Raw genomic sequence first — 25,402 nt, forward strand, 5'->3', positions numbered from 1 at the left:
TCCGCCTGTCAGTTCTACCGGCGCCGCATGAAGTCGAACAAGCCTACTGTCTTTTATTGAAAGGACCGGAAGTCGGTAGTGCCTTTTATGGTAACGTTTAGTCAAATAAATGTATAAAACACACAAACCCGTTTCACAAGTGTTTAATAATGTCCTTTGAAAAATAATAACAGTACATACACACCTTCTTTTATGACATAGTGGTTAAAAGCGTTTCAACATATTGGCATTTGTAAACAGAGTGGCACAAGCTCATTAAAATCATGCAACACTGTAGATGTACAAACTGTCTAAAGTGCCATATACAGTTTAAAATATAAAAGTATACTTAATACCTATCTTTAATAAATCACGTAATCTTGATAATTTGATAATGTGAGGAGTGGTCCGGTTGCAGGACTTAAACCATGGTAAAGTTCAGCCACTATAAGAGACAAAATGACATGTAAATAAATAATTAAATAAGATTCATTCATAAGATTAAATCTTTACACTATGACAAACAGCATTAGTTTCTAACCTGCTGGAAGTTCAGCTCAATGGCGCCAGTCTGGTGGGGATCAAGTGTCTTGAAAATCCCTGGAAAAGGACAAGACAGACAACACGTTACAGGGCCATATATTTATGCATATTTATGCAATGTCTATATATATATTATTCAGTTCTGCACTATTATTAGTAGCAGTATGCGTAATCAAAATAGCTAAAAATGTTACAAAGGTTACAATGTTTGAAGACCAACAAGTTATAACTTGATATGGACTTACTAAACATCATCTCCAGACGCATGAGACAGGCCACAAAGTTATCAAAGTCTACGGTCATGTCTGCTTCAGCGAAGCGTGCCACCAGCAGCTGAAAAATGGCGTTATTAAGAAGGAAACCTAGAAGATAAAAGACAACATACGCTGTGAACCCACTGTATGTGATCTGTGGTCATGTGATCTATGAAAATTTGCTCAACTCACCGGCCTCCTTCAGTGCCATGCGCATCTCCGGAGTGCTCATGGTTCCTGAACCATCCATGTCATTTTTCTTGTAGATTCCCTACGATGATCAAAATAAAAAACATTACGCATCGAACCATTCTTTTAAATTATTGCAAATTAAGAGGAGTCTTACGAGGTATCTCTGCACTTTCTTCCAAAGCGTAGCAAACTCTCCCAGTCCCAATTTCCCATTGCCACTGTCCTGAGATATAGTTAATGGAAACTTAGAGACTATGATTGATACGGATTTTATGCAAATGAGGAGTGATGCAATAGGTCCGATCTCGTTTCATCCACATCCTAAATTCAGTTTCACACAACCAAACACAACGTAATCACTAACAAACTAACAGGCCATGACAAAGGCTTTCCGCCAAACACCAAATTCCTGTCATTCCTGGAGCGTGCACATACGTCACGCTAACATAAACATGCCGAATGTGTACGCTTTGCATCTGAGAGGATACGTCCATGAGGTTCACCATAACTCGACACGTCTCCATACTAAACCCGTCTGTTTTTATGTCAGTTCCTGCGAAACGTCACAACACAAAATCCCTTAGATACTGTTTGAGTATTTTTAACATACTGTTATAAAAGGATGCAAGAACACTTACGTTTTGCAATAATTTTGTTCATGATTGTCTGAAGCTCCGAGGCTGAGATTTCCATGTCCTAAAGAGAGAAATACAGAGTTGGTGTTGCACTTTTAACGTAATATAAATGTTTACTTCTACTATAAGCTTTCTCCACTCACAGCTCCAGCTAGTTTTGTAAACAGACCCCTGAAGCCAGAATCCACCTCAGCATCCGACACTTTCTCCTGAAAACAAAAGCCATCAGAGTACAAACTTGAGCTTTATCTGCAAAATGTAAGGCATAATACCATTTACCACATTCAAAAAGTATGTCACAGTGGACAATATTAAAACATTTTAAAGGTGCAGTGTGTAACTTTTAGGAGGATCTAATGACAGAAATGCAATCGTTTATACATACCTATGTTATCAGTGGTGTATATCTTAAATAATGAACTGTTATGTGTTTATTACTTTAGAATAAGCCATTTTTATCTACATACAATGCAAATTCCCTTACATGGATGTCGCCATTTTGTGCCACCATGTTTCTAAAGTAGCCCTAAACAGACAAACTGTGTTTTGTCTTAGGGGCCGATCACACCAAATGCGTTTATGGGGTAGTGAACGTTATGCGCGCTGTTTATATGCGCTGAACGCCTTGCGTTTTTTGCTGCCTGCCACAACATGCGTTTTTGAAGGAACGCTAAGTGTGGAAAAGCGCCCAATGTTATTCGCGTCTTTCCATTGTCCAATCGAATGAGGGGGGAGGCGGGTCTTCCGTTGTAGTGCCGGAAGTTTACAGTTGTTTGAAACAACTGGACTGCAGTCACTCACTGTATTCTGCGTGTTTGTGTGGTGCGCCCTGCGTTTCCACGCATTTAAAACGCGTTTGGTGTGATTGGCCCCTTATGTTGGGTTCACACCAGACGCATTTGAGACGTCAAATTCGCGTCTATCGCGCGTAGTTGGACGCTTAAACATTTTAATGTACTCGCATGAAAGCCACACGTGAAATTCTAGTTATCGAGACATTCACGCGGAAATTTGCGTCATGGGAGGGCCTTCTGCGACTCCATCACTACTAGAGGAAGCTCCTGATTGGTTAACGTGGCACGTTTTTCCGCCAAAGTTCAAAAATTTCAACTCGCGCTTTCCTGCGGCAACGCTCAATTCGAGCCATTCGCGCAAACTAGACACGGGGATGAGGCAGAATTGCGTCTACCGCACCTAACGCCTCATTCGCACCACGAGACCTCCAGACATGCGTCAACGCGTCTTTACATTGAAATCACTCGCACTTGACCCTTCTACCATGGCTGCATTAGACAACAACATGTTTGTCCTTTGGCAGCTACCGTAGATTCTCTATGCGTTTCAGGAAGCAGTGGACTGAGTCGTTAGTTGCAATTCATGATCTCACTGCTAGATGCCGCTAAAATCTACACACTGCACCTTTAATGCCACGGTTGATTTTTAAAGTCACTTTAGCACAAACTGTGATCTGAGTTGCTTACTTCTGGTAAGTTAGCCTCCACAGGGTCATCACAGGGTCTAAAAGAACCATAAAATTGGACAAATTAGCCAAATTTCAAATAAATTCAGATATATAATGGATACATTATAGATACATTACATCGTCTCAGTCTGTTTTTCGGAAAACACGCGCAGACAGAAGTCCCCGTCCTTGTGGGGCTCGAAGGTGGACGGTACGACGAGGTACTCTCCAGGCGGCAATTTGAAGCGTGTTGATACCTCTCTCAGGTTAATAAAGGTCTCAGAGCGAGCTTTCTGAGCGTGTGACAGGAAGAAATTCTTATCCAGGTGCACGTCCCGTTGACCATGAAACTGTCAAAGAAATTAACCAGTCAGTGAGCTCGCCAACAATATTCTTAAATCTGTTTGGTCAAGAAGGAGAGAATCCACGCCCCTCTTTAAAGTTTAACACTTACCTGTTCAGGTAGCTGTGGAAACACAAAAAACAGCATTAGAAGAACAGGACTGTCAGTTGATCTAAGTGGTTTTACATTAGCATTAAGTCGCTATGTGGTTGCTAAGGCATCGATAGGGAACTAAAAAACTTTTTCAATTAATGAAATTTCTATAAAACTTGCCACGCCTCCCAGTTTAGATCAGATTATCTTTACTGTCTCCTCTCACCTCGTAGATCGCAAAACCAATAGTGTGCATGTCCTCTCCAGCTTTTCTGAGGCGCCGCCGGTTTTTCTGGATCAGACCAATCACAAAACTGCAGCCCACCTCATTATCGCTCGGATCGTCGTCCTCCTCGTTCAGCTTTATAACAAACTGAGGATTCATCCAGAATGTGTCTGTAAAACAATACATATATTACCAGATACGATCCTGTCTGTGAAAACCCACCTAAAGTCATTTCTTTTGTGATTTACTGTCCTCCTACATCATATAAAGAATATGCTGTGAAAATACAACCTTGATATTTTTTAATATTTTAGTCTTTGTATAACTGTGTTGTAATCTTACAAGCATTATTTCTGCAGCCGCCAGCAGTGGAGCCTTTCCTCCAGGTGCCATCGTAGTTATTAACAGCCCAATGTTTTACAGTATCACTGGTTAGGGTGTCTGGGGTCAGCGTGCAGATCTCAAGACGAGAATAATTCCTTAGGAACTCTGAGAAGGCCATCCTGAACGGACGCAAACAAGATAAATCTTACACAAATGCCCCCAAAAAGCCCTAAATGTGCCACATCAATAGACAGATAAGTAAATCTACCAGAATTCGCCATCCTCAGCGCTGTTGTTTGGCCGCTCTGATGGATCCACACTGTTCCATTCAGATGAACTGAAAGAAAGATAAACATATTGTATATTAAAATCATGTTTTTAATATTTGGCAGACGCTTTTATCCATAGCAACTTGTGTTGCTAACACAAAGCTTTACCTTAAAGGCGGGTGCATGATCTCTTAAAGCCAATGTTGAAATCGCCTAAACATACACGCCCCCACCCCAACAGAATCTGGACCTTTTTTTTGATAGACCCGCCCCACACCCAACCCAGGCAAAGATGTTGGTTAGTAGACACGCCCCTTACTGCTGATTAGCTACAAGTGTGTTTTAGTAGTCGGCCCGACTTCCTTTTCCAAAGTGTTTTCAAAAATCAAGCACCCCGACTTTAAGTAAGCATACAGTTAGCAAACAAGAGATTTAACCAATTATTGTAACTATTGAATATATACCACATATATACCACCGCAGTACATAATAAATGAATGAATGAATGCTACCCAGCAAGCAATTTTGTGTTTAAAAGATGTCTAATAGCCACACTTGTACAAAATATGCAGCATTTATGTCAAATTAGCATACATTTTTATGTTACTTTAACTTAACAAATGAAGTTAAACAATTTTAGCTTGTTTTTATAAGTTATGGCAACGTATCACTAGTCAAAACTTAAAATAGTTTGTTGAATTGACTTGCAAAACCAGACTGTTTTAACTTCAAGCTGCATATTTTTAAACACAGTCCAGACGTCTAGGCTAAAACAATATTATTACGCATATTATTACTGCGCCCGTGGTTGAAGTGCTGCAAACTAAGTGCTCTTCCGCCATACATTATAGTTCTAATTTTTTATCCGCTTAAAAAAATTGCCACGTTTTATTTTGTGCCACCATACTTACTCGTGTAACTCCTCTTTAAATAGAGGAAACATGGAAGTGTTTGGTGGCTTCTAAATTCATTTCTGTTTGGATCCTAAGGAATGAATGGGGCTAGGCTAAATGCTAACACATTCACGACGCGCTGTACAAAGATGAAGTGCACGCATTGAAAAAAGATAGGTATGTATTAATTCGTCTATGTTGAGGTAAGAACATAGTAAAATATTGAAAAACGGTGGTGTGTTCCTTTAAGTTATTTTGGCAAAAATGACATGTAACCAAATTCATGGTGTGTTACTTAGCCAAACTATATTAAGTCTATAGTTAACCTAGACAGTGAAATGTCGGCTACTGCTTGCTAGGTAGCCTACTGTACATATATTGCACAGCTACTATCTTTGCAAAGACAAACTGTCAGACTTGGGTGTGCCAAATATATTGAATACTCATTAGGAATGAAGATCCTGTTTTTATAGTTATAGTTTTATAGTTATTTTCACAGAATGACCTGGGGAGGAAGCTTTGATTAAATGACATTATATTTGGCTGACGCTATTATCCAAAGCAACTTGCAGTGCATTCAAGGTTTACATTTTATCAGTTTGTGTGTTCCCGGGAACACCCATGACCTTTTGTGCTGATAATACCAACTGAGCTACAGGAACACACAACGTCTCAGCGTGTCAGTTCCAGTTAGATATTTTAATCAATGCAAAACTTATTGTGTGTATTGTTGTGTAGGGTTGACTATAACTAAAGCATACTTGTCACTCCAGGCCCCGGTCCACTCCACCTGACCCCACGGGTTCCTCATACGAACCAACTTCTCCAAACGTCCACGATAGTTCACCTGAGACACAAATATGAACTCATAAATATAAAAATTTATTACATTGTGTAATGAGGATTAAAAATAACTAGATTTGTACCTCAGTAGCCCCTGTAAGGGAGTAGGCATGGCCTTTCACAAGCTTCTGACGGGTCACAGCTTCTGAATCAGCAGCGCTGGTGATCTAAAACAATGGAAATAGTCATAGAGTAAGCAAATAGGATGGGAATTACAGTAGCATGAATGATAGTATATATTTATATGTATATGAGCAATTCCAGCATTATGGAGGTGACAATTTCAGTCAAAAATAACATATGTTATGGATGTGAGAAAAAAGGACACAAGTTTTTGCGATACAACATACTTTATAGGTGAATAAAAAGCATAAACCAGAGGCAATAATACCCAACAAATGCAAAGGGGACGGCTCTTCAAATAACAAATGTGACCCTGGCCTAAACCACAAAACCAGTCATGTGGGTCAATTTTTTTAAATTGACATTTATACATCAACTGTAAGCTGAATACACTTTCCATTGATGTATGGTTTGTTATAATAGGACAATATTTGGTTGAAAAAACAGTTTGAAGATCTGGAATCTGAGGGTGCAAAAAATATAAACAATATTGAGAAAAATCGCCTTTTAAAGTTGCCCAAATGAAGTCCCTTGCTACACATATTACAAATGATAAATACATTTTTATATTTACAGTAGGAAATTTACAAAATATCTTCACGGACAATAATCTTTACTTAATACCCAATTTTTTTTTGCTTAAAATGTGTATAATTTTGACCCATGCAATGTATTTTTGGCAATTGCTACAAATATACCAGTGCGACTTGTGACTGGTTTTGTGGTCCAGGGTCACACAATATGTATTTTATTTTATTTTATTTTAAAAAACTTAGAGACCTCGGTTGGGAATTAAAGCAACCAAAAAATTTACATCTGAGATATCAGTAGGGTTAAAACATTTGGTTAAAACTTGGTTGGTTGACATTTGCATGGAATTGCTCATATTTAAGGGACGGGGCTTAGCAACCAGTAAGCTGTGTTTATAATTGTATTATAGGTCTGAATCGGGTGTTCCCAAACCATTGTCATTCCTATTGTCTTTAACTGAACTGTTCTTTACAGCAGAAAATAATATGTTTACAGCCTGGTACATTAGCTATTTTTGGTCTAAATAGCTAAGTTTGCCTTTCAGGGAGGTGAATTATTTTGCAAGTCATTCGTTTAAATTATATTAACTCTTTCGCCGCCATTGACGAGATATCTCGTCAATCAAGAGAAAACGCTTCCCTGCCAATGACGAGGATTTCCGGCTTTCTGCAATACCTTCCACAGCTTTTTAAACCTGGAAGTATTGCCCTATGGCAAGCGGCTTCATGTCCGTGTCTGTTTTAAAGATCGCTCTGAATGGGATCTCTATGAAAAGTCTGTCACAAAAATGGAATTATCTCTGCTTGTTGCTCAAAATGTGGTGTTTTTGCAGAAACCTAACCATATTCAAATGCTGATTACAAAAGAACCACTAAAGGTAGGATGAAACGTTTTTTTTTAGTGATGGACCGATGTATCGGCCGCCGATATTTATCGGCCGATTTTTGATGAATTTGAAACCATCGGCATATCGGCAATAGCACGAGAAAAACAATCGGTATCTGCCTGTTAATTAACTGCATAAAGAAATCCATTATATGTAAAAAAAACGAGTTAATGTTGTTAATAAAATAAATGCTGAACAGCAAAAACCACCTTTGAAGGTTGTCATGCTGTCTTATTATATTTGTTTTAGCTTAATTTGTGTCTCTCTTATTATGTTGGTCAGTTGAATGTTAATTAGATCAAATCCATTTTCAGTAAAAATAATTTGATGCAGAAATAAACTAGCAAATAGACCAACTGTATAGTATTGTATACAAGTGTTTAATATCGGTATCTGCATCGGTATCGGCCAGAAGTTGTCTGTTTAAATCGGTATCGGTCCAAAAAAAATCCTATCGGTGCATCCCTAGTTTTTTTTTTTAAAGCAGAGGGTCTGTTCTTTCATGTGGTATATTGTATGTTTATATATTTAAAGAAGAACATTTTCTGGAAGGAATTAAACTTTTGTGAAAATCATGAAAAACGCTGGCGCTGGCCAGAGTTAAAGGGGTCATAGCGTAAAAATCTGACTTTTTCCATATTTAAGTGCTATAATTGGGTCCCCAGTGCTTCTATCAACCTAGAAAACGTGAAAAATATCAACCCAGTAACTTAGTTTGGAAAAGCCATGTTCGGCAAGCATGTGAAAAATTAGGTCGTTCAGATTTCGCCTGTTTTGTGAGGTAGGTAGCAAGGCGAATTACAATAATACCGCCCCTTAATCTGCACTATCCAACCACAGCACTGCCATTTAGTGCAGAAAGAAAAAGAGAAAAAATAATTGAGAGCACAATTAAGTTTCAATTACAACAAACCACCATCATTGTGATCAGTGTTTGCACTTCATAAGCTCTTTAAATGACACACCCAAAAACAGCACACTTTTGCTCAGGCCTACAAAGTGGCAATTTTAACATGTTATAATGAATTATCTGTGGGGTATTTTCAGCTAAAACTTCACATACTCACTCTGGGGACACCAAATATTTATGTTACATCTTTAAAAAAATCTCATAATATGACCCCTTTAAGCCTTAAAGATCTGCATAATTGAGGGCGTGGCCACTTGAGCCACAGCTACGGACACTAGGTCCATATTTTTTAGGGATGCACCGATACCGATACTGGTATCGGCCTCGATACCACATTTTCTAAAGTACTCGTACTCGTTAAAAGTCCCCCGATACCTGGAATCGATACCACGGTCTGAGAAATGTCTATGTTTGAGCGGCGTGTAAGGGGTTAATGCCTCGTGTTGTCCAAAGAGGCAGAGTTTACAACAAACTGGAAAACTAGTCCTTTGTTTTTTTTGTTAAATTATATGACTAATGCTGTTACCTGTAAATTTAAATCATGTTTTTTTATTAAGTACTTGGTATCGGTATCGGCAAGTACTGAAATTCAAGTACTCGTACTCGTACTCCAAAAAAGTGGTATCGGTGCATCCCTAATATTTTTGCAGTCTATGGTCCCAACCCTTGATTTGAAAACCCCTGGTCTAAATAATAATTCCCTTGTTACCTCCAATTAAACTGATATTAAAGATTGATTTAAGTCTTCTAGTACTGCAGTACACTCTCCGAAAAAAGGTACACTGTAAAAAATACTTTGCTGCCTTAACATTTTTTGTTGAATCAACTCGGATTTACAAGTCATTTCAACGTACAACTATTTATCTTGACTAGAGATGAGTTGTTATAACTACAGGTGAGTTGTTATAACTTATAAACTTATGACTTTTCTCAACTATATTATAAGTTGTGACAACTCATCTCACTTGACATGACTTGTAAATCTGAGTTGATTTAACAAAAAAATTTAAGGCAGGTACAAAAGTTGTCATTGGGGCAGCAAAAGTATCATTTTGTACCTAAAAGGTTGTAATTCCTAGAACTGGTACCTAAAAGGTATATATCTGTACCACGATGGTACATATTAGGACTTTTTTTAAAGGTACCATCCCAGAAAAAAGTTGACATAATTTATAAATTCAAGTTGTTGTTAAACTTTAAAGTTAAAGTTAAAGTAACATAACAATGTGTGTTGATTTGAAAAAAATCCTACACATTTTTAACAGTGTAGTTGTAGTTATTAGGAAATGACTAGCCCAAAACTAAAATAGTATGAAGACGGGTATATTAATCTTACATCGATGGAGCATCCCAGTAAAGCTCCAGCCTCCAGGGCTTTCTTGATGATCTGAAACATGTTCGAGGGTGCTTTACTCAATTCGTAGTTCTCAGCGATGCCCCCGGTGAAATCCTCAAAGCCCTCAGTGGTGGAACCTCCAGACAGAGCCTCATAACAGCCATTCACCCTTAACAAAACAAATCATTAGTGTTAAAAAAACTGCATGTGTGCACACGTCTGCTGCCTCGTTGAGATAAACTATTGTAAAATATTGTTATTGTTAATCTCAATTACAGAATCCACCGTAATATTACACAAAGATTACATATACTGTTGTAAATACATACTTTAGGTACAATTGCAACACATAATAGGTGGCTTAAGTTAATGTGCATGTTTGGATGGGAACAGCAAAAGCAAAGAGAAATGCCTAAGAAGGGCGTCACAGCACTAGGCTAAAATATATACCACAACATGTGACACACCCTTATTCCAGGAATACACCTGTGTGATGCAAAACTTTGTAATTCCTAGAACTGGACAAAAACTGTAGACCGGTGGTCACCAACCCTGTTTCTGGAGCTGGCTACTTTAAATCCAACCCTGCTTCAGCACACCTGCCTAAACTTTTTGAGTAGCTGTGAAAATCTTGACTAGCAGGTTCGGGTGTGTTTGACCAGGGTTGGAGGTGAACTCTGCAGAAAAAAGTAGATCTCTAGGAACAGGGTTGGTAAGCAGTGCTGTAGACTGTTGTTAGAAGTACAATACGTTAAAGGAGAGGAAGGTATTATTATTATGGGGTGTATACACCAAGGCGTTTTTGCAGGAACACCGTGCTTTTCAAAAACGCCAGCAGCTGTCGTTTATTTCCTTTCTATCCTCATTCAGAAAAGATATTCGACTTTTAAATGCTCATCAATGTCACTTTTCACTCAGCCTTCCAATCACAGTGAAGGAGGGGTGGGACTAATACTACAACAACCAACCGGCGCATCGTACAATGACTGGTAAACTAAAAAATAAGTATGATAACAACCAAAGCACTTACTGTAGCTGAAAAACGCTGGCAAGCACCCACAGCCGTGTCCACCTGTTGTTTTCAGGCGCATTTAAACGCTTTGGTGTACATGGCCCCTTACTTATTATTGGCCTTAGGGTAGTATTAAAGGCGGAGTGCACGATTTCTGAAAACCGCTTTGGAAAAGGGAGTCGGGCCGACTACCAAAACAGACTTGTAGCCAATCGGCGTGTTTTCTAACCAACATCGTTACCTGGGTTGCGTGTGTGTGGGGCGGGTCTATCAAATGAGGGTCCAGATTCTATTGGGGAAGGGGCGTGTTTGTTTGCGATTTCTAATGTAAACATTGGCTTTCAAACATTGTCCACTAAATAGCCAAATGATTAACCAACACAAGGAGCAGGGGGTGTGGAACAGGGATAAATTGCTGGATCTTCCAACCAAGTTGCGTTACAAGTATACATTTATTACTTTGAATTTACCAAGGGGCAACCTTCTGATCTCTCTGATGAAGCCATGGACTGGCTCCAAAAGGGAGTCAAGTCCAATTGATCCCATGTTAAAATACCCAATTTCACAGCAAAAAATTATATGTTTAAAGCCTGGTACAAAAATTGTTTTTGGTCTGTATAGCTAATTTTGCCCTTCATGACAACTGTAAGGTGGGTACATTTTTACAACTCATCCGTTTAAATTACATTAAGCCTTATGCTACGTACACACCAATTGTCGCATTACTCACTCTAGATTACTCGCAGGATTTAACTTCGTGTCATGTGAGTTTTCTGCTCAAGATCTTCAACTTGGGCAAAGACGCGTTTGAGGTGAATAGCGTGTGTTTTCGCAGCAAATGCGCCGCCCATATCGGATATTCGCATTGCCCAAAGCGAGGATGTGTCTGATCAGAACCAGCCACTTCAGATTCACCCACATCCCGCCTCTTTACCCATTTTCGGTCATCCACGAAGCTATCCGCGGTGACGCGATGCTAAGATGGCGAAAACAAGCCCGCCAACTATTGGCTTCAAAAAGCTCTTCACAAACCTACTGTATGACGTTACGGACACAACCTCGATATTTTTACAGTCTATGGCAGGGATGTCCAAAGGGGTGCCCGTCCGCCCGCATAGAGTCTGTGAGGTGCCCGTCAAAGCACATTCTATTAATAATCTCAATTGTAATGTTTATTTTTTACATATTTTAATATTAGCTTGGCTTGGTTTAAGTATGTTAACATTTTAAACAATACTAAAAATATCAAAAAGTAAAATTAAATAAAATCAACGAGTAGATTATATAAAAAAGTAGCCCTCCAGATTGTTTTATCCATTGCCCACAAAAAGTTTGGAGATCCCTTGCCTAGGGTATTTATTTGCATGCATTTAGGAAATTATTTTATCCAAAGCGATTTATGGTGCATTCAAAGTATACATTTTATTAGCATGTGCATTGCATGGAAATTAAACTCATGACCCTGAACCCAAGATGTGGCCAAGCACTACGCTCTACGAGCTGAGTTACAAGAAAGTTAAATTCACATAAATTACCCAAAATTTTTCTTGTAATTCACAATCGTCCATATTTATTAAGGTTAATGTTAATTTTTATATTTATTGTAGCTTAGCGTCAGTCCATAACTATTGCCTCTCTATCGCCATCTCTGTATAAAACATGAAATTGCAGGTTACTTTATGTATTTATTAATACTTGGGTTGAAATCAAACAAATTGACGTTTCCTGCAAAATTATACCTAACAGTTCAAATTATAAATCATTATTATAAGCCTTATGTTGTGAATCAACTGCTAATTTTTACAGAATGCAAAACATTTATTCATGTCATTTACAATGCATTAACCAACAATTATTTACACCGGCTTAGATACTAGGTTGTTTATTTTAAATGATTGACAGCTCTCCAAAAACAACACCAAGTCTGTTCACAGAGTGCAATTCCTACAAAATAAGCTGAATTTCCGGTTGAGGCGGGTTGAGCATGACTGCTGTGAGTTCAACACACACATAAAAACACATGCAAACACACACAAGGACATACTTAGCATAGGCCTTCTCCAACAGGGCACTCCAGAATTCACTTCCCTCCGCCGAGTGAACAAACACCAGCTCGCCATCTTTCACCGGCAGTCGATCGTCAATGACAACATCCACCCACTCGCCAAACTGCCAGAACTGAAATAAAACAAAGTAAATAAAGTATAGAGTCCAGTCAAGGTAAATGTGAAAATGTATGTTAAACCTGAAACAAATGTATGTTAGGTTAGGTTGACACAAACAAAAAATACATGCTGCAACATGATAAAATGCAAATCGGCTTACTACCATGCACATTGTTTATGTGTTACGCGCAATATAGTCTCATTTAAATTCATAATGCATTCAAATTCATCACATGGTCATGCATGTGACCCATTTACCACACCATTGTAAACTTATATACCTGGAAATGGAAGATTCCAGCATAGCAGCTATCAAAGTCTTGCCCGCTGGGCACCACTCTGGCCAAAACATCTTCATTCAGGGTCAGAGATGCTATGGCCGCTAGCAGCCAGCAGTCCCCTATAAAATAACCGAGAAAGGAAGTTAGACTCATCTGTGTTTCTGCTCTGTGGTCTGTAGTCAAAACCAACAGTCTCGCATACAAACGTTATTTAACATGCAACCCCACATTAGTGAATCAATCTTGGGTACAAAACACTAATAAAACTGACTGGGCTTTTCAAAGGTTCGAGCTTGGGAAAGCACCAAGTGAAACGAAAAGGGGTTCTGCCATCTAAAGTATAACGTGACATAACAAGCAAATGTGCTTGTGGTTTTAAAGTCACGCACGTGGTAAGCTGCAAAGTCTGAGACAGCGAATGCATGTGTGTATTGTGTGTTGTGTCTATGCAAGGTAATAGGTTATGTATGCAGTCTGACACATGCATGTAAACTTCCTTGTTGCCATACAGCAGCTAGGTTTAATTTTAACTAAATAATTACAGTCTTTTATTGCAGCCTTTTAAACCATGCTCGTTTCTGTTCAACCCCCAACCCTGGGGGGTTCTCCATTCAGATGGTTTATATTAAGTTTAGCTTTGGAATTTGGGCAACGACAAACATAGAGATGAAAACAAGAGAGGTATGCATGCATATGATTATAGTAGTAGGGAAATACAAGTGAAAAAACACTAAAAAGAGAAACTGTGAGAACTAGATACGCATCATTTAAACATGACACACCTTTTTTCTTGGTGTTGAACTGTATTCAATTTACAACGAATTCAATTCATTGGTAAAGTTTGGTATTATAAACATGTCATGGTCTTGGCATTCTATGTAATCCACCTTAAATGCCACAGACTTTTAAGGTGGATTAAAATGCACAACAAATATGTGCATTTATTTTGAGTTTCAAACTTTGTTTTTGATGACCAAATGCAAAATTGCATTTAAATTAGCACATTTTTAGACTGTAGCTGACAATACATTTTCTCTTAGAAAATAATCGGCATAAAAAAAATGGAATTTCTGGTTGGGGCGGTTCATTGCTGTAAAGTCTAATGACTCTCGGAAACCCTATTAGGTGAGGAAAGTAGCAAAAGAAACAAGAGTGTTGACTTAAAACCAACGTTGTCTGTATAAGAGGATTATTTATTGACTTAAAGCCAACGTTGTCTGTATAAGAGGATTATTTGTTTACACAATGATGGATCATGCACGGAAATGATTTAGATAAGCATGCACAAACAATGATTATTAACTTTACCTAGCGCTCCTTGGCAAATATCTGTCCTTGTAGCTCCACCAACGATGAATTGAGGTTTTGAGCATAGCTCCTGCATACAACATCAAAACACCACCCATGTAAAAATACTGTAGTATATTAATAAATTCCTAGATACTTTAGGCGGTTTAAATATTAAAAGTATACGAAAGCATGTATTATAGTTGATAAATCCACTATATAACACTATAGTATACATTAACAAAGTGTAGTAATCACTATAATGCTCTAGAGTAGTACAATTTACTATAGTAAAAATGTAAGTATACTCCATGAAATTTTCATGTGGGAACATTTTAAATGCAAAATCATAAAATGCAATTTAGGTTCGTGTTTGTTACCTTAAGGTAGTATTCACGATAAAAATATAGTAAAAACAATAATGTTTTATAAAAAAGAATGATTTGTAATTGAATAAAAATATGGTATAAACAATACGTTAAGGAATGATTTACATTAAACGCGTGGGTCCTATTCCTAGAACAAATGAAATAATGTAAAGATTAACAGTCACATTATTTTATTATGCATTTCCTCCTCATATGGTTAAAACGCGCAACAAAGGTTTACCTGTTTGACACACCTCCCTAAAACGCGACGCAAACACATCCGTCTGAATCATATTCACATGAACCAATAAAATAGTAGGTGTGTACGACCTAAAAGCAGCGCTGCGCAGAGCGATTCGCTTATGACGTCGACGTACAGCGAGAGCGACTCCAAAACATCATTCCATTCGCTCTCGCGTTACTTTGATGTCATACGCCGAACAATCTGCGCAGTTCCGCATGAAGTCACACTTAAAAGCGCAAACAGGTCCTGTTTAAACACTCTTAAATGCAAAAAAGCACTAAACTGGAAGAAACGGATGATGACAGACCCGTATAAACTCAAGTGTAAAATAACAGACAATCGATTTCCCGTTGAATCTTTACACACGCAATATTAAAACTTTTCTCCTGAAACTTTTTAGTAAGCATACCCCTGGTCTTTTCCATACTATTCCTCTGGTTTTGTAAGAGCCAGGTCCGAGTTCTTTAAAGCCCAAGGATTCGGGTGCGGCTGAGAAAGTCGGGTCCGTGAAGAGAGTCCCGTTACTGAGACATTGACTCCTGAGCGCCTCAAAGTCTTGGTTGAGATACTTATGCGCATTGGCGTTTGTTCCAAACCCTGCAGCTAGCGCTCTCTTCTTGGCCAGGGCAGATGCAACTCCCGACATTTTCCACCTACGTTCGTGGAAGCCCAAAAAATAATATGTAGGCTATAGTTGCAAATGTCTTGGTTCTTCTAGTTAACTACGATTCTCCGCCCCAAACTTTCCAGGCGTGGTCAGGCTGTCATGAGTCGGTTTTGCGCGTTTTACGCATGCAGCGCAGAACAGGAAGAATATAAAAAGCACAATGTCAAGGTTTTTCTGGGATATTATACCTTTATCTATTATAAGCAATAACAATAACGTGTCATGTTTGTTGTGGGAAATTTTTATTGTGTAAAAAAATAAATGCTGTTTTATTCCACGTGACAGGATGCTTTATACTGTTTACTAGAAAACTTACTTTAGTGTTTTTGAACCTTACCATAGTAAATATTAAAGTAGTTATACTAATACAGCGTTTGCTACAGTTTATAGTTTAGTAGCTTAACTACATTATAAACGAATTGTTTTTTTTACAGTTTAATGTAATATAGGGTACTCTTACTAAAGTTTTACCTTTAGAATTATTGTAAATGGGTGCACCGCCATTAGTGTCAATATGTGCGCTATTTGTGCACACAATTCGTTTTGGATGTGTGACATTTTAGGGCAGCGGTCACCAACACAGCTGTTCCTGGAGATTTACCCTCCTGCATACTTTAGATCTCACCCTGCTTCAGCACGCCTGCCTCTAAATTTTAGGTATCCGTTAAAAGCTTGATTAGCAGGTTCAGGTGTGTATGTTTGGGGTTGGAGGTGAACTCCAGGAACAGGGTGGGCGACCACGGTTTAAGAAAAATAAAAAGTATAAATTGCTCAACACTGCCATCTGCAGGATCTTAAAGGTATTGCACGTGCATTCTCTTCTACACACTGTATAAAAGTTTTTACTGTAAGCCTTTAATTCGTCATTTGAGATGTCGGTCTGAGTATTTGTTTAATTTTTTTAACATTAGACTATTAAATGAAATAACATTGCAGCCGATTTCCCATATGGCAAAAACATATTTTTAAATATATTTCAAAATATTAGCCAAAACATATATTTTGAAATATGTTTACAAAATATATTTTTCACCCATATATTTTTTGGCTTTTTGTATATTTTGAAATATATTTTAAAAATAAATATCTTTTAAAGCATTAAAAAATTTTATTAGCCCTCCACATATTTCTAACCAAGGGAATATATTTAGGTAGCATTGAAAGAAATAGAGTTGGGTCCGAGTCCACCTTTGTCGAGTACGAGTCAAGACCAAGTCCTTTAACATCAAGTCCGAGTCCAAGTCCGAGTCCAAAAGGGTCCGAGTTGGACTCAAGTCCGAGTTCTTAAAGGCCGAGTCCAAGTCGAGTCCAGAAAGTAATTAAATTGAAAAAGATACAAAATTTGTATTGTAAATGGTTACTTTCTATTAATACTTTAACCTTTCAACCCATTTAACCAATGGCAATATAAAAATGTAATAAAAATACCTCTATTTCATATTGTCATTGCCATTGAACATTTTTATTCTATGTCAATTAGTTTCCTATCAAAACTGATTTCAAAGAAAAGAAAGGGATATAGAGGTATCTTCTTTTTACTAGATGTCTAGCAAATAAATTCTCTATGATTTTCGTAAGCAAAACAAATTATTGCTGACTTTGAGGACATCGATCTAGCCACACATTGATGTGTGTGATGTGTTAGTCTGCAAGTATGATGCGACTGGCTGCTGCCTGCCAGTGTGTTGCAGTGAAATAACAGGAGGGGAGACGGTCCCGTACACACTGCATATTAATTCGGTTGTCACTTCATCTTTTAATACTTAATCCTGTTCTGTACACACACACTTCAGTAATTTACGGTATTTACGTACAAAAAAGCCGAGGACCTGGCAACACTGCAAGACCGCGCGCTGTGAAACAGCCTCACAAAAGAAGCGTACAATACACAACGCCCGGACGGAGGTTTATTGCAAAACACAATGCTGTTAGATTATTTTGGTCAAAGCTGTGAGTGATAAGCACGCGAGACGGCAGAACGTTGCTATGGTTATCTCTGTGTCAATCATCACATTTTCGGGAGTGAGTCTTGTTCCACACAGACATGAAACTAACATTTAGGGGATTCACTCCCGCATTTAAATGCGGTTGTCACTCTCGAAAGTTTGCAGTGTGTACGAGACGAGACATTAATTAATTTCTCATCTCAAGTTCATGCTGTTTTTAATGTTGCACATGACGTGGACTCGACTGTACTCGGGATATTTTCCGAGTCCAAAATGTCCAAGTCCGTGTCAAGTCCGAGTACAAATTCACCCGAGTGCGTGACAAGTCCGAGATCATTCAAATTTGGACTCGAGTCCAAGTTCGAGTACCCCAACTCTAAGGCATACATTACTGAAATGTAGGGTTCGGAATGTAGTGAATAGTTATAGGTGCGGAAAGCAGCAGGCAGCCGGTCAGAACTGAATGAGATGCTTAGTTGTGAAAAGAAGCACTACAGGACATAATAAAGGTTTTCTTGCTTTACTGAAGACTTTGTTGAATTACAAACTTGTGTGTGTGGTTTTTCTGTAACAAATTGAACATAAAGGAAATAAATATATTAATATGTACACAAAATGTTTCTTATTAACAACTTAAATAATTAGCAGTATTTAGTCTGAATAAGATCTAAGTAGGTCACATAACCATAGTTAAATAACACTGGGTGACGATTCCCTGATATACCAACAGAGGGGGCCACCAACACGTGAATGCTGCATCACTGTGCTTAAACACGCAAATTACGTCTAATGATGACTGCTACAGATTAATCATCAACTAAAATAAAACGAACATCAAATAATAAACCAGATTGTGTTTCATAAACATCTCTTAATGTAGTATAACACAAGAATACGTTGATTTACTAAATGATGTCAATGATATAATGGTGCGTTCCAGGCAGGTTTTTAAACCCGTGAGTTACGACTTCAAAACCACGACTCACGACCCTATGCGTTCCAGGCAGCCTGTAACTCGTGTTTTCACAACCTTCTACCGGTGAAAGTGCTCTGGAACGGCAGTCAAACCCGTGACTTCCCACCCGTGAACTCGTACTAGATCGATGTACTCCCAGTTCAAAGTCGTGAGTCGTGGTTTTGAAGTCGTGAGTTACGGGTTACAGGTTGCCTGGAACGCAGCATAAGCCACATAACTGTCAATCATTATGAGCTCTCGTGTAACGTCTGAATTAGAGCAAAAACAGAAATATCTTGTCAATATAAACTTACTTTGCATGTACACACACAGCAACTCAATACACACTTGAAGTTAGATTAAATGAAGCTTAGATTAGTTAGTTTGCACGCGATAAGTTTCTCACATGCAGCACCTGCTTTTCTCTTAGCACAGTTTCTTCCTCTTTCTATGACGCTCTGATGACGTTGCGCTTATTGATCGGACCTTTGAGCCTTTTGAACAATTACAAAGCATATTATCATAATTTATACTCTATTACATTTCATAAATACAAGTTTTTGTTTTACATTCAATATTTAACTACATTAACTTTCACTCAAGTAAAAGTACACAATTTTAACTCTTTACCCGCCGTTGACGAGTTATCTGTATTATCCACCAGGTGGCGCACTTCCGCAACTTATAAAACCCGGAAGTATCGACCTGAGCTAGAGCAAACAGCTGTATGATCGCTCTGCCTCTGATTTTTTATTTACATTTTTCACTTTTTTATTGATTTAAACAACAAAATGATACAGTATACAACTTTAGAGCCAGGGGAGGAAATAAAACATACACACACAAAAAAAATAAAATGAGAAAATAAAATGCAAGACCATTACATCAATCAAAGATTTTAAAGACAGCACATACAGTCTTAATAGCTTTTCTATAAGTACTAGATTTGTAGAAAAATAATTTTAAAATTCTTTAAGGAATACAGAAAAAAGTGGCTTTTTGTTAGAAACTTGGACTTATGAATATGAAATTTGACCAATATTAATAGATTGATTACAAAAGCCTCCTTTATCACAGTTTTCATATTTTGAATAACCAACAACGACATTTTTAAAAAGCAAAACAAAATTAAAAAAGTACCTTTTCCTTCATAAACGACGACATCTCATGCCATAACTTTTTCACTTGACTACAGTGCAAAAAATATGGGGTACCGTTTTTGTAAAGAGCAAAAATAACACCTTACATCAATGTCCTTCCTAAACTTACTTAGAAAATGCTTGACAGGGTAAAATTTGTGTATTAACTTGAAAGAGATTTCTTTGACCTTGTTTGTAACAAAGAATTTATGAGGTAATAACCAAACACTTTTCCAATCAAGGTCATTAACAAATTTAGCCCAATAAGCAATAGAACAAGATTTGGTAACAACGTCCTTTAAAAATAGTGCTCGAATAGGTTTGTTATTCAAAAAAATATTATAAAAAGAAATTTTACCACATACTGTGTCCGTTGGGTTAATTATGGGTATATCAACTGATGACAGCACACCTCTACATAAGGAGATTATTCCTGAATTAATTGCAGAAAATAAAAGAGCAAATTCCCTAGAAGTCACAGGAAAATGAAAGTGCAAAAGGAACTCATCATACGTCATAAGGAATCCTTGAGCGTTAAACAAATGACAAACTAAAACAATTTTCTTTTCAAACCAGCTTTTTATAAAAATACTTTTGTGTTTATACAATATACAACAGTTATTCCAAATAAAACAACACTGTGGAGAGAAGTTGTGCTTGTAGATTAGTTTCCTAAAAGCTTGAGCATGAAAGGCAGAAAGTTTCACTGGCAATTTTTCAATTTTATAATCACACATTAGTAAAAAAAGGCCCCCAAGTCGGTCAAAAACAAAATTAGGAATAAAATTCCACATAGTAGGTTTTTTCAAACAAAATTTTAGCCAATAAATTAATTTTGAAAGTATTATTTAAAGTGGAGAAATCTAGAAAATCTAGGCCACCACAGATTTACGAATATAGTGTACACGATTCTTCCATACAAAATTAAATAAAATCTGATCAATAGTTTTGATAGTTTTAGATCAGCCTAGAGATTCCTTCAGCTTTTGACAGAAGGACTCTACCTATAAGGGACAAGTCCTTTAATAACCAGAGATTACATTTACTTTTTATCCTTTAAGAACAGGATTGAAATTCAGAGAAACTCTTATCTTGTTCATTTTTCGAGACAACAACTCCCAAATAATAGTTTCTTTAACAGGGTTACCATCTAAGGGAGGAGCTTTTCAAGGCTAATATTTCACACTTAATATTGAGGCACAGACCTGAGGCATTTGAAAAGAGCTGAATACTTTTAATATCCTGATGAATCTGGCTGGAGTTTTTTTTTAAACAAGGCTAGGTCATCCGCAAGCTGACTAATCAAAATATTTTTACCGGCAATATGAATCACTTCTAGTTTAGTTTCCTTAATGAGATGACAGAAGGCCTGTGCTTCAATAAAAAAAAGATATACTGATACTGGACAGCCCTGTCGTGCCATGCGCTAACTTTACGGAGCTATTTCCTCCTGCATACAAAGTTTCCATGGCATTACAAAAATAGGGCCCGAAACCAAAACGCTCTTAACAGAAAAAAATGAAAGTATGCTCAATTGTGTCAAAGGCCTTGAAAAAGTCCCAAAAAAAAGAATTAAACTGTCATCCTTGATAAGATCAGAGTAATCAATCACCCGCAGCACATTTCAGTTCGGGCGGCCCGCCTAAGCTTGGAAACCCTACCGCCTTAACTAGGTTGCTGCACAAAAGGCCGTCAAGTACATCTCGAAGAAAAGCGCTAACAAGCTATACACCGCGAGCTGGGACACGCGCCACACGGCCGAAATGAGAATGACATGATCCGGACCGTCACTGTTTGGAGGATAACTAGCCAGTTGATAAAACATCTCGGAGAATAGCGCGGATGCGCACGGCCGAAATGAGATAAAGACGTGATCCGTCATGTCTGGAGGATAGCCAGTCGATAAAACGCGTATCCGTGAGAACTGTAAGTGGACTTATGTTTTGAGTTTATTTAAGCCCGTTATTGTATTCGTCTATAGTTCTTGCAAATTTAAAGTAATTTAGCTGGTGATTTTGTTGTTTGAGCAACCTGCTAGCTGGGTTTCACGTGCCTGTTAATTAGATATAATTGTTGAGCGTTCTCAAAATAATCAGTTTTTACAATTTTTTCGCTATCTATCATTGTTCGCCAGACGTTCTACAACATTTGCTTCAGTTTGTGTTTATTAACCCTTTAGTTTCACTTCATCACGCAGCTATTCCCGTTAGAGGTAAAAACATTTAATTAATTAATAATCTAGTATGTTCATTTTCTTTCATAATTTCTTCAAAATTAAGTTTTATTTGAGTGTTTTAAATAAAAATATTTTAATTTTCATCATGACCCTTTGATTGCCACACCCTCAGCAACCGTACCACCTTAACTAACATATTTTCTGCAGGAAACCCTGAATCAGGTATAAGACAAGCCTAATATTATTGAAAATATGACGGCCTTTCATAAAACCTGATTGATTTTCGTCAATAACTGAGTTTAAAATCAACTTGAAACGGCTTGAGAAAACAAGAGCAAACACGTTATAATCATTTTTAAGAAGGCTGATGGGTCTCCAGTTATCTAAGGAAAGTGTGTCTTTTTTAGGCTTAGGTATTAAGCAAATGACACCCTGTTTCATAAGCTCAGATCAGTTTAAGCTCTCTACAGGGCTCCAGACTAACTTTTTCACTAGGAGCACAGTGGTCCCCAACTGAAAATTTTAGGGGCGCAACCAGAAAATTTAGGGGCACACAATGTAAATGTAAAATGCTAAGTTGCTAACCAAATATTCACATTTCTACTAATTTCCACTGTACTTTTACTAATAAATGCTTTAATGATAGATGCAGAAAGTACAATGTGCTGTTTCAAATTCAGTGTCACATCACAAAAAAAAGGGTCAAATTTACTGGTCTCAAATGCGACAAAATTTGGTGGCAGTCTGGAGCCCTGCTCTATATACACTTCAAGGAGGAACGGGGAAATGATCTCAGAATAAGACTTAAGACTGAAAGACGTAAAATTCAGCCGTTATACTGTCATTACCAGGTGACTTGTTACATTTTAGTTGAGAAATTCCTTCCTTAAACTCATCGACACTAATTGGTGAATCACAACTATAGAGTTTTGAGTAAAATTTGTAACAATATTGGGAAATTTCTTACAAATATTTTCCTATTTCAAACTTTAGCAGTTCCCAATTGGTACCAAATTCATTTTCTTTTTTAGCTTTACTCCAATAATGATTATTTCCAGCTCTGACTTAACCTCATTATGGCTTAATGAGCTATTCATCTTCCAATAAGAAGAACCCCTAAGAACTAGCTTCAGAAGAAAGCAAAATTTTATTACAAACAGCCTTATGATCTGTTAGTGGAGTCGCCAAGATATCCACACAAATATTGTCCTTGTCGAGACTTCTGGAGATGAACCAATAATCAATTTGCGAAAGTCTGGATTAATTTTTATTGCTCCATGTGTACACTCATTTATGTTCTTAACCCTCCATATATCTATAAGATCAAACCTATTCATAAATGCTATCAAAGCAGAGTTTGAATTTGTTGGTCGACCAGGTGGCCACCTATCAAGGGTTTAATTTAAATCAACTTTAAAATCACCACCAATCAAGTAGGCGTTTGGAAATTTTGACTGCCAATAAGCAAGTTTATCTTCCATAACAAATAATAACTGATCATTCTCAGGTCTAGAATTATACCCATAATAATTAACAATGATAAGATTCACATTATAACACTTTAAAACTAACAAAATAAAGTGCCCATGCTCATCACAGTATGTATGTAAAACATCCCCTGCAAAATTATTTTTTAAACAAGAAACTCCTGCTGAATGCTCCGAACCATGAGAGAACCATATCTCGCTACCCCACTGAGATTTCCAAAAAGCTATATCAGTATCTTTAGAATGTGACTCTTGAAAAAATACAAAGTCAGAACCAAACTGTCTGGTAAACAAAAATAAGGCTTTACACTTAACAGCCTCTCTTACCCCGGATTTCCACCGACTGCGGAGCGGCTGCAGATCTGCTCCGCTGCGTTACGGCTCCGCACTCCGCCGTCCGCCAATACCCAACAGATCCGTATTTGTTGCAGAGCGGCTGCGTGCTGAAGTGACGAGGACCCATGAGGTCTCGCAAATTCACGTGATGATCGCGCGATACCTAGTTCTGTCTCTGCCCATTATTCCGTTGAATTATGACGTTTTTACAAACCAGCCCAGATCACAACACGAGAACTCACGTAGACAGAGCAGTACATCATATCCATCCAAAATTCAAAAAATAAGAAGGCTGCTAAAACATTTATTTATGCTCTATCTTTAATGTATTTATTTGAAACTCCCCCTGGCTCTGTTCTTGTCTATTATTTGTTGTTTCTGTATTAATGACTTTATTTGTGTGTGTTTATAATGTTTGTATTGCAAATATTTAATAAAAAAAACACGAGTTCTCGCGTATTCAGGTATGATCACGCGATAAAGTCATGGCTCCGCCCTGCGGAGCTGTCCGGCATTCGTCAAAAATAGAAGCTCTGCGTATTTGTGCCGGAGGGCTGCGGATGGCCGGAGCTGTGACGGATTCGGAGCGCAGTCAGTGGAAATACACACATTGACTTGAATGGAAACCGATTGACTCCGCCGCCGTTCCGCAGCGGATCCGCAGCTGTTCCGCAGTCAGTGGAAATCCGGGGTTAAACCCCTGGGGCCGTATTCACAAAGGATTTTAAGGCTAAAAGTAGCTCCTAACTGGCGAATTTAGGAGCAACTCCTAAAAATACTGGGTGTGTCACTCCTAAATTTAGGACTCCTAATTTTTTTCACTAAGAGTAATTCACAAAGCATTTTAGCCCTAAAAGTAGCACCTAAGTCTGGGACAGCTTAAAAGAAGTCGAGAGGACTCCTAACTCACTAAGACCTATTCACAAAGGATCTTAAATGTCTTAGGTGCTGATCCTCCTTAACATGGACAGTTTCACCAACTCAAAAGCATTGCACATACTTAAAAGCACACTTTAATGTAAGCATAGGCCTATTGTTTTTAACATTTGTTTCATAATTCATTAAATTCATGGCAAGTAGGTAGTTTTTTATAATTACATGAAAAAATAATGAAATTAAATATTTAATATTATAGGCATACCTGTTGCCATGCTAGTCTGTTTAAAGGCTGAAATCTCAACCCTCTACTGCGATTGTAATGCATACCACCGCCTCTCGCAGTCGTCCGGGGTCCGCGACACAAGCGGGAATGCTGCATTGATCTGCAACAAATCCTCTCCCATCAGTAATGCGCGGGTTGATCCGAAATGAGCGGATGCCTGAGGTCACCCGCGGATTTTTTGCGGTCCGACTTGCGGGCGGGTTATTTGAAAACGTTGGTCGGGTGCCGGTTGTTTTGTACATTGACCCGCGCATCATTGTCTCGCATGTCTCACGCTTAGTTTTGCTTGATATATCAGTGCCGAATTTCACTTTTATTACGTTTCTTTTTTCCAG

General features: G+C 37.9%; 1 protein-coding gene across 1 annotated transcript; it reads right to left on the reverse strand.

Moving 5' to 3' along the window:
* Positions 1–127: 127 nt before the first annotated feature.
* capn2b (calpain 2, (m/II) large subunit b) lies at positions 128–15,943 on the reverse strand. Its single transcript, XM_065259605.2, has 21 exons — positions 15,609–15,943; positions 14,609–14,678; positions 13,301–13,419; positions 12,899–13,032; positions 9,843–10,011; positions 6,140–6,223; positions 5,975–6,060; positions 4,320–4,388; positions 4,070–4,230; positions 3,728–3,897; positions 3,520–3,531; positions 3,204–3,415; positions 3,085–3,121; positions 1,747–1,812; positions 1,607–1,664; positions 1,457–1,521; positions 1,123–1,191; positions 969–1,047; positions 768–884; positions 521–579; positions 128–424 (listed from the first exon to the last, which is right to left on the reverse strand). Exons 1-21 carry the CDS (start codon positions 15,843–15,845, stop codon positions 401–403), a joined length of 2,097 nt encoding a protein of 698 aa, XP_065115677.1. The 5' UTR covers positions 15,846–15,943; the 3' UTR covers positions 128–400.
* Positions 15,944–25,402: the final 9,459 nt, after the last annotated feature.

The sequence above is a fragment of the Paramisgurnus dabryanus genome, chromosome 24, assembly GCF_030506205.2.
Source record: "Paramisgurnus dabryanus chromosome 24, PD_genome_1.1, whole genome shotgun sequence".
NCBI classification, from domain to species: domain Eukaryota; kingdom Metazoa; phylum Chordata; class Actinopteri; order Cypriniformes; family Cobitidae; genus Paramisgurnus; species Paramisgurnus dabryanus.

What these genes read in the sequence shown, in the direction of transcription:
- capn2b (XM_065259605.2), bottom strand. Translation starts at nt 15,845, where the DNA reads ATGTCGGGAGTTGCATCTGCCCTGGCCAAGAAGAGAGCGCTAGCTGCA. An exon ending in TACTGGGATGCTCCATCGAT is followed by an intron (nt 6,224 to 9,842) that starts GTAAGATTAATA and finishes CCATTGTTTTAG; the next exon opens with ATCACCAGCGCTGCTGATTC. An exon ending in TTACAAAACTAGCTGGAGCT is followed by an intron (nt 1,665 to 1,746) that starts GTGAGTGGAGAA and finishes TTCTCTCTTTAG; the next exon opens with GACATGGAAATCTCAGCCTC.